General features: G+C 43.0%; 1 protein-coding gene across 2 annotated transcripts in view; it reads left to right on the top strand.

Moving 5' to 3' along the window:
• The window catches only part of UBE2B (ubiquitin conjugating enzyme E2B), an 11128-nt gene extending 2802 nt beyond the window's left edge, over positions 1 to 8326 (top strand). The window contains exons 1-6 of one of the 2 annotated variants that reach the window (XM_014948192.1): positions 7 to 28; positions 3502 to 3582; positions 4306 to 4331; positions 5412 to 5501; positions 6921 to 7009; positions 7749 to 8326. In XM_014948192.1, coding sequence (XP_014803678.1) covers positions 12 to 28; positions 3502 to 3582; positions 4306 to 4331; positions 5412 to 5501; positions 6921 to 7009; positions 7749 to 7877 — 432 coding nt within the window. In that variant the 5' untranslated portion in view covers positions 7 to 11 and the 3' untranslated portion in view covers positions 7878 to 8326. Of the gene's footprint in view, positions 1 to 6; positions 29 to 3501; positions 3583 to 4305; positions 4332 to 5411; positions 5502 to 6920; positions 7010 to 7748 lie in introns of those variants that run through there. The other variant, XM_014948193.1, reaches the window with a different exon arrangement.
• The last annotated feature ends 1549 nt before the right edge of the window (positions 8327 to 9875 follow it).

Raw genomic sequence — 9875 nt, 5'->3', positions numbered from 1 at the left:
GCCGCAGGCTGATGCGCGACTTCAAGAGGTGAGTGGGGACCCCCCTTTTTCGCGTCCCCTCCGCGGGGAGCGGACACCCCTCACCGGGGGGACGGGGCCGGCCTGGCAGCGGGGGAGGCGCCGCCGGGGCTGCGGGGCCTGACCCGGCTGTTTGAGGGCTGGGGGCTCGGGCTCGCCCCGGCGAAGGGGCCGGCCCCGCGGGCAAGCGGCACGGCGAGGAGCCGGAGCGGGCTGCGCTGGGGCGGCGTGTCCCGGGCCGGCCCTCCGGCCCCGCTCCTTTGTACTGGGGGACGGGAGCTGGTGTGGAGCCCCCCGGTCCTCCCCCGCTGGGGGCGGCGGAGCAGGGGTGCGCTCCGAGTGGCGCCTTCGCCCGTTCCCCAGCCTGGGGAACCCTCCGGGGGGTGAGCAGGGGGGTCCTGCCGGGCTTTGTTTGTGCCGCCCGCCTCACCCGAGCGCCGACGGCTGGGGGCGTCTGAGGATAAAAGTTGAAGCCGTGTCTTCAAAACAAGGGCAGCCCCGGGAAGGGCCCGGGTCTGGAGAGGCTCCCTGGGGGCAGCGTGGGGTGGGGGATAGCCTGGTGGGCCGACGGGGTGAGATGTGAGCCCCTTGTCCTCGAAGGGCCCGGCGGTGCGGAGCTGAGTGTTGTGCCGTACTTCCCGCACTGCCCCCTTCCTCCCCCTCCTCCTCCTCACACAAGCTTTTGAATACCGAAGGTGTTTGGCCCAGATTTCGGAACAGACCAGGCAGAATTTAGATGCGTGTGAGGCTTGTTGGGTTGACGGTCCCTCCAAAAATAAGCATTCGGGATGGACATCTGAAAATGAAGCACAAATAACTAGCAAACACTTAATGTGTCTGTATGTAGTAAAAAGCAAAATGCTCTTTAATGTTTTTATGCACATGCTGTTCTGGCTAAGGTTTTCAATCATGAGGAATCTTTTATATAATATATACAAAGTGCTAAAGAGGCAGTTATTAGTTGCACTCTTTTAAATGTTAATGACTGAACCACAGACTCTAGAATAATTTATTCCTAGTCTGACATGTAAACACACTCATAATAGAGAGTGTGGGTAAAGGTGGGGGTTCCTTGTAAGCTTTACACCGTGTCATAGGATTTCTCTGGACTGGAGTCGCTGATAAGTTGTTGGGAGTGAGTCAGCGTTGATAGTGTCTCTTTTTTTAGCCTAGCTATGTTGTACCACTACCTGAAAATGCACTAGTAAACAGTTGACGCGTGTTGTAGTTACTTTTCGTGACTGCGTATAAAGCTACAGTGATAAAGGCCTGACCTCTGAATCTACAAAAGTTGGAGGTTTTTGAGAGGTAGGGCCTGCCTCCTCTGGTGTATCTGGGTGGTGGTGTTTGCCAAGCGGGTGTTGCTTGATTCCTGTTCAAATCAAAACAGGATATTCAGTCTCTTTTTTATTGTATTAGGTTACATAGATGACACGAACCCATGATTTTTTTCAGGATGAGGAACTAAGTAGTTTCTCAGGATTGAAGTTAGACGTGGTTTTTGGGATTTTACACTCTCAGAAGGACTAGTTTAAAAATTTAAAAATTTAAGGTGGGGAGAAGACTTTAAATCTCTGGAAAGGTATAACCAAATGAACACAAAGTAAATAAAATTTATTTATCAAATAAATGACAACTTGAATCCCCCCAAAACTTATGCAACTTTTTCATGTAAGTTTTCTTTCTTAATTTTCTCTTTCCTACCATAATTTGTTTGTTTAGCCTTATGTTACTTGTACCTCATACTGCAAAAACAGACTGTGTGCTGTGAACTCTGATTCACTTTGTTAAATATAAACTCCTTTTGCATACTGTGATTGTCAAGAGCGGTGGAGAGAGAACAGATTTTGCATCTCATCTAATTTGTTTGACTAAACCAGCAGAAAAAATAAGTTAATTATCTTTATGGGTTTTTTTGCTGTTGGAAAAGGGGGCTACAAATACTACATTTTCCCTAGTAGTTAAAGATTTCCAGGCCCTGTTTGGATCAGTCTAATTTCCAGTCCTCGCCACAACCTTTTTGTAGTTAGGCCCTTTGACAGCAGGGTGCACATGAGCTTTTAAATTGATCTAAAAACCAAAGCCATCTCTCAGATGCATTTGTCAGACTGAATCCTCAGGCATTATTGTTGGCGTGCAGCCTGGCTGTCACGTAGGAAGAAATCCCATTGCTGCTCTCCCTGACCAAAATAGTAGGTGGTTTATGCTGTTGATATTAAGCTGTCTGAACTGCGTGTGCTGGGAGAGCGGGGATGTAAACACGGCGTTCAGAGGAGATGGGAGCTGTGAACGGAGAGAGCCCTGCTTCTGGGCTGGCTCTGTAGGGCTCTTGAGTCTTTGCTCAGCGTCCACGTCCAAGTTTTTGCACAGATTTGGGCAGTGTGAGTGCAGGAGAATGTACTGGCTGTGGACTGGTGTCAGCTCAAAATAAATTTGCATCGAGACACCCACATCTAGTTAGAGTTTGTCCCTTGGTCTGCAGGCTTTCGGTGGTGACTGGCTCATAACAGTGTACTGTGATGTGGTCAGACCTCATGGTAATGCTAAAGAATTGCTTTTGAAGCAAGAGCAGTCACTTCATTTTCTTTATTCTTGCATAACTCAAGAGGCTGAATAGGTGGGGTGGGTACGAGCTGCCACTGAAGGGGTTTGAGCAGGCAAATTGCACATCAAATGGTCAGGCCTTGCTGGTTTACGTTGTTCAAAGTCTTGGGTGATCCTTAAGCAGGAACATTGATATGCAGAAGGAGAGTATCTCAATCCTGTTCTTTGGTTGTGAGGTATATATTCTGTATGTTCCAGGTTTATGTGGCTTTCAGCAAGTAACATGTTTTTCCCTAGTCCAGGGATTAAGGAACTAAAAAGAATTTAAAATGCTTCCACAATTCCTTTAGAGAGAAACACATTTATTGAACTGGTAAGAAGGAGCAGTGCACAGGTTTTCTTCTTGCTCCCTTTTGAAGCAATCAGCTTGCCCAGTCAAAACAGGCTTATACCAAATTTAGCCACATCGAGCACGTGGATCTCGGGGGGGAATGCAGGAAAAGCTCCACTGACAGCCCGTTGCACTTAGTCCCCGTAAGTGTGCTTGTGTCACTGGCTGCTTTTCAGCTCCTGCTTGTAATTTGTTCTCTTCATTGTGGCAGCCAGGAACAATTGCCCTTTCATAGTTCACTATGTGGTACTGTAAATCCCGGCTGTATGTGGTGCTTTAAATTATTCTTAAGAGTTAATGCTTTGCTGTCTGCACACTTAATCTTGAGATCAACCTAATCTGTTGGTGTAATACTTGAGAAAATCTATGTGTGTCGTCTCGTAGGTTTGTCTTTGGGAGTATTGTTGGTCTGCATATAGTGCTTCGTGTATTCTCTGACTTGGAATGAGTAAATATTTACAGAATTTGCATATTACTGTTAAATTGTACTTGCAGGTGGAAGTGCTTCATTTATATAAGGCTTGTCACTCTATATTTGTAATTCGTAGATTGCAAGAAGACCCTCCTGTGGGTGTCAGTGGTGCACCATCTGAGAATAACATCATGCAATGGAATGCAGTTATATTTGGGTAAGCGTTTTTGATCACTATAAAATTCTATATCAAAGGGCTAAATATAACAAAACCTGCTTTTCATTTTTACAATGATTCTGTTCTTTATGTATATAAAAGACAGGAAACTGAGGAAAAATTACCAAGTATGCTCTTGGCAGTAAAAACCTGCTTTCAGGGCTAATAGAGAACGCGTAGGAAAGAAAAATTCAAAATCCATTCATCTTTTCTGTTGAATAAAAAACTTGCATGTGCCTTAATAAATAGGTTAGACTGTGTAGGAGTTGGGTTATGAAAAACCAAGCTTGCTCTTTAAAGTACATAAGAACTGCATGTTCTTTGCCATTAAATCCAGATGTATTAGCAGTGATTGGATTGATTCCCAGTAGAAGGAGGTACAGGTTCTGTCTAGGAAGTTACATTACATATCCTGCAGAGCAGGAACTGGTTTAGGAACTGAGGTATGCTTGCTAGTAATTGGCTTATTAATTCCAATCTGGTCACGTAATGGCATATGGATTGTTTGGGATGATGATAAAAGTAGATATCTCAACTAGCAGATTGACTAGGGGAAAGTATCTTACATGTAACAAAGCCCTCAGAGGTTGCCTTCTCTAAATATTTTAAATTATTGCTTCTACCCGTATCTTGAGGAGGATGAGGCAGAATTGCATTTATTGTGCCTGTTCAGAAGGAGGTAATGATTGGTTTTAACTGGAATTTATTTTTAAAACCTTTCAGGCCAGAAGGGACACCTTTTGAAGATGGTAAGCCACTAACTTTGATATCCTCTGTCATTCTTATAAGTATTGTCAGTACTAACATTGTTCTGCTCTGAAGAAATAATAGATGTTGTCTGTGTATAACTTGGAACAAACGAAGCAAGCAAGTAGTAAGGTCTTGTTGACTAGTATAACTTGGAACAAACGAAGCAAGCAAGTGAAGTAGTAAGGTCTTGTTGACTCTAAAAATAATGTATTTTGATGTAAGCAATGTCTTGTCAAAGTGGTTGATGGTTAATTAGAAAGCTATGAAGCAATGCTTATATCAAGAGTTGTTTATACATAGCACACTGGAGCTTTTAGGGGGAAGTTGGTCGAATGCTGCCAGATGTGTTTTCACATCTCCGTAGCTAAGCTCAACAAGGCAGTCTGCTTTGCTGGTTTCATCTTTGTGGCACATTTGATTCATCTCTGTTCATCTAATGAAGAACAGGTGAAAAATCTTGAATTGTTCTGAATATAGAACTCGGTGAGGGGGGAGGGAATACCAAATTCGTACATAAACATGAAAGTTGGTGTGTAGTGAACCGCCCTTAGGCATATGAGGAATAATGAGTTTAATAATTATAGTATTATTGCAGTAATCGGCAGCAGATGGGTTTCTCTCTGTGTTGGGTTGGAGGAGTTACAGTAAATTATTCACTGATCCGTAATAAAGGTTTTTCAGTGAATCAGCCATGAGCTCCCAAGGCTGCTGATTATGAAATTCCAGTGTTTCTTTGCTGGCACCACGGTGCCTTCTTAATGAAACGCCTTAAAGTCACCAAAGTCCATGGAATCGACATGTTGGGTCACAGAAAAAGGGGAAGGCAGCGGTAAAATTCAAGTTGGATTTAGCAGTGAGTCCTCAAGCTTCTACCCCGCTGCTGGTTGTGTGCCTATCACTAAGGAATAGTTCCATTATCACTTGAAATATATGAAACTAGACTCAGTGTTATTTGTTTATATAATGGTGAGAATAAATATTGATCATTGAGCACATAATTAAACTTATGTTGTATATATTCTTGGAGGCAGGTTTTTTTGTTGTTAGTTATCTGATTGTATTTATGTTTGTTTGGACAGGTACTTTTAAACTAGTAATAGAATTTTCAGAAGAATATCCGAATAAACCTCCAACTGTTAGGTTTTTATCAAAAATGTTCCATCCAAATGGTGAGTAAATCATTTTTATTTAGTCATAATGCCCATCAAATGTTATGGTGTGGTCATTGATTCTGCAAAGCTCCAGAATGCTTAGCAGCTCTCCTCCTTTCCTCATTGCCACCTCCTAAGTAGATGTCTGGGACAGCAACTGCTTGATGAAAAATGAAGAATTATGATGCTATTAAGAAGCAGCTATCTGTCTCTTTCTAATCAATATATAGTCTCAATAGCGAAGCGTGTGAGCGTTTTTAGCAGCAGCTGCACTTAGGTTGGCTTAAAGAGGCAATTCTGGTGTCAGATTCCTGCCCCCTTCCATTTAACACAAATCCTGTACGTGCAGCTGCATCGTGAGTTGGGGTAGGGAGCTGCTCCAGCCAAACCTTAGTTATTTCTGGAGAGCTCAGCCAAGCCCGTGCCTTCCTTTGGCTCACTGTACCCACCAGTGCCAGCCCAAGGAAGAGGGTGAGGACACCCAGTCACAGGGGAGCTGCAGAGGGAGGAGGCTGACCCCAACTCAGTGATGAGGACAGCACTGTGAGAGTGCCACAGTTCCTGCTCCGGCACTTGATAAGTTTTATCCAGTTATTCTTGCACACAAAAAACACAAAACGTGCCTTTGGCTTTTCCAAGCCCCTTCTATAGCAAAGGAGGGTATAGATTCCATTTGAGGCTTGAAGCATAAGCCCATTACAGCATTTCTTGTAGCTTGAGTCCTCCTTGAAGAGAGGCTGACCTTGGCTTCAGCTCTGTGAGTTTTTAGGCAGCGCTGGGTAACCATTCACCCGTCACATGATACACAGGCCGGGATGCCTCTGACAGGGGCTTTGGAATTTGTTGCTTTTCATTGGCATGAACACTAGGGTGTAGGAGTTTGGCCAGTCTCAGTTTCATGCAGACTCTCACTGATGGGGATCCACACAGAAGTAGGATTTCAGACACACCTTTCAGTATTTTCTATTGTCTGCCTTGGTGTGTCTCATAGGGAGTGCAGAGTATGTGAAATGGGGCAAGAACTCCCTCAATTCAGTGCATGAGTCCATTCAGGCTGTGTGATCCTCAGCTGGTGCGGTGGATCCTTCTCCTGGAGTAAATGTCTGGCCTCTGGGAGGCCTCACCTCTGTGTGAATATGGGCCAGTGACACAAGAGGGGCAGGAAACCAAGTCTGCCAGTTCCTGTGCTGATGCCATAATCTTTAGACCTTCCTTCTTTTCCTCTTAATCGTTCTGTTACTTCCAGTAATGTATCTCCTTCAAAATACAAGATGTCAGGCTACAGGGAATTGTGAATCTACTGCTCTCCTCTTTCCTAAAGCATTAATTTAAGCACAGACTGAGCTGGAGCAGTAACTCTGCCTTGAGCAGTCTGTAATGAACAAACTATATAATAAATCTGATGATTTCTAAATGGTATCTCTGTTGTATTTACAGTTTATGCGGATGGTAGCATATGTTTAGATATTCTTCAGAATCGCTGGAGTCCAACATATGACGTTTCATCTATTTTAACTTCAATTCAGGTAACTTTGCATCTATTTTAGCAAATCATTATTGTTGCTGTTAATCTCCGTTCCAGAACCCACAGCTCAGTGGTGGGGTTAGCGAGTATCTGTTTCAAGGAGGACTTCAAATACCTGTGAGCTGAGGGGTAGCTTTTTAGATCAAATAACAGCTGAGGTGCTGACCTGTGTAATTACTGATTTTGAGCTACAAAACTGCCATTAATTCTTTTTACAGGAAAACAGTTGCTGATTTGGATTCATTTTTAACTGTTTTTAGTCAAGATAGGACATCAGATGTAATAATTTGAGTAGTGTTTGAAACACTGTAACCTTTATGGTGACACTTCGCCCTATGAAGTCCCCAAGGAGCCACTACTGCTGAAACCTGCTGTGCTTGGGTTGCATTAAAATGGCCTGGCATGACAAAAATTTGCATTTTCTTTTCTCCTGTGTGATTGTTTTTACTTTTCTACAGTGAAGTTTTGTAGGAGGCATCTTAAGCCTCTCTTTAGTCCTAAATCACAGTAGTAGTGTAATTACCAAATAATCAATTAGCATCCTCCTGGTAATTGGCACGAATGACCGTGTGTCTGTTGGGTTTGTGAAGCGTATGGGTGTGGAACCATGAGTTTAACTGGGTTTTATTTTAAATTGGGCTCTTCTGAGTCACGGCTGCCTCTTGAAAGTTGGAAGTTGATTTTTCCCTGATTTCACTCGTGTCAGTCTGTCTCACGCTTTCTTTTTCCCCTTTTGACAGTCTCTGCTTGATGAACCGAACCCCAACAGCCCGGCAAACAGTCAGGCAGCACAGCTCTACCAGGAGAACAAACGGGAATATGAGAAAAGAGTTTCAGCTATCGTGGAACAAAGTTGGAACGATTCCTAACAGCTGCTTTGTTCCTCTCCATCCTCATAAGCATTATGTACAATTTAACTCTCAATAGAAAGGCTACCAGAAATTTCAAGTGCCACAATTCTAAGAATTTGCATTAAAAAAAAAAACCTATTTGCAACCAAAATTAAGCCCTCCAGTTTAGGAAACCTAAAAGCTTGTGTATCTTGATTAACGTACTTTTTATTGCATGGTATGAACTAAGTTATTGCTACATAAATTTGTAATATATCCTGTTTGTATTTTTTTTTTCCAAGTGTATAATGTTGGTGTGGAGTTTTCATGACAGAATATACACATTTTGTAAATCTGTACTTTTTCAAATATCGAATGCCTTATTTTTGAATTCTTTAGATTTTTAAATTGGAGAAAAGCACTTAACAAAGTTTTTATATATAAATATTTCATGTAAAACTGTTAAATACATAACCTTAGTGCAAGACGTTCTGCTCTCACTCTCTCTCTTTCAAAGGGCTCATTTTTAGTCCATTTCTTTTTTTCCTTTCAATATGTGCTGGTTATACTGTGGCCTTTACAAACTGAAAAGTTGAGCTGTGATGTGTCTTCACTGGACATCTCTGCCTCTGCCCCAGATTTTAACATCATCCTGTGTGTCCCTGGTTGTACAAGGAAGAGAAGTTATTGGTAGCTGCCAACTTACCAATAGGCAAACAGATTTAACTATTTTGCTAAAAATCCCCCTTTAAATCAGCAAAACAGGACCTGGATGAGAATGTGTTTTAATAACTTTAATTTTTCAGGGAGGTTTTATTTTACCAAGTTGTAAAATGTTATCGTAGAATTGTCTGGGTTGGAAGGCATCTTTAAGATCATCTAGTCCAACCATCAACCTAACTCTGATAAAACCCATCACTAAACCATGTCACTCAGCTCTATGTCAACCTGAACATTCTCTATTCGTGTACTGACACTGTGATAGAGTTTGGAATATCTTCTAATAATTAACGAGGTGCCCTATTAGTTTTCCCTGAGGGCAGGGGGTGGGAAAAGTAATCCCCAGCAGGAGAAACCATGCCTGCGGGTTTCATGGGGTTACTCTGTGGAAGCTGGCTGTGCATCGTGTGGTCAGGTCTCCTCTCTGTATCACAGAGGTGCCACATGTTCTTAAATTGCCAGTTTTAAAGAAGTTTTGGGGTTGTTTTAGATGTGGATGTGGTTATTCCTTACAGCATTCTGTAAGCCGGGCTGGGAGACTACGCTAAAGAATTTGGTCTTTTTCTTTTTTTTTTTTTCCCCTTCCAAGCAGCAAAATTGTAATCCTTCTGTCTTAATTCCAAGCAGCATTCCATTCTGTGGGTGTTAAGCCCCCAAATCCAACCAAAGTCCAGCCTGGCCTTGCCTTAAAAGCCGTGAAGTTTATGTTGGCTGGAAGAGAAAATATGGTTTGTTTGCAATAGTCATTACTAATAGTTAGTCTCTGTTAATGCAGGGGAACAGGAATATCGATTCACATCTTGGACCTGCTCATGAGGTCATTTTGTCATCAGTAGGAGGATTATTAAGTTTAGAAAATGCAATATCTTCAAATTGTTCTGAGTTTGCAGCTCCTGGAGCAGAACAGTTTTACCTGGGGTGAGAACTGTTGAAGAATTCCTTAGTGTGCGAGGGCTGAGAGGCGTCAGTGCTGCCTGATAGTGAGCGGCTGTCTTGGGAAGGCAGTTGGCTTCCCTCGAGGCAGGAAATTAGTACTTAAAAATTCTTCAATCTGTGTCGAATTGTTATCGGAGCCCCCAGGTCTGGGCTGGGGGGTGGCGCTGGCAGAGCAGGGTTACCTGGCTCATCGCTCACAAACAATACAGGAAAGCTTCCTAAGAATTAGCCTAAACGTTGAAGGTAATTTTTTTAATTTTGTTCTCTGTTTCAGTGTTTATTTCTGTCGATGAGATTTGCCGTTCGTTAGCGCCTGGGTTAATTTGGCAGTTCCCAGTTAGGCCTGGTCATAGAGGGATGAGGCTGGGGAAGGTTTGTGTG

Source organism: Calidris pugnax, unplaced genomic scaffold (genome assembly GCF_001431845.1).
Source record: "Calidris pugnax isolate Ruff unplaced genomic scaffold, ASM143184v1 scaffold27, whole genome shotgun sequence".
NCBI classification, from domain to species: Eukaryota; Metazoa; Chordata; class Aves; order Charadriiformes; family Scolopacidae; genus Calidris; species Calidris pugnax.
Note: the sequence above shows the minus strand (reverse complement) of the source record. Positions and strands in the feature narration are given on the sequence as shown.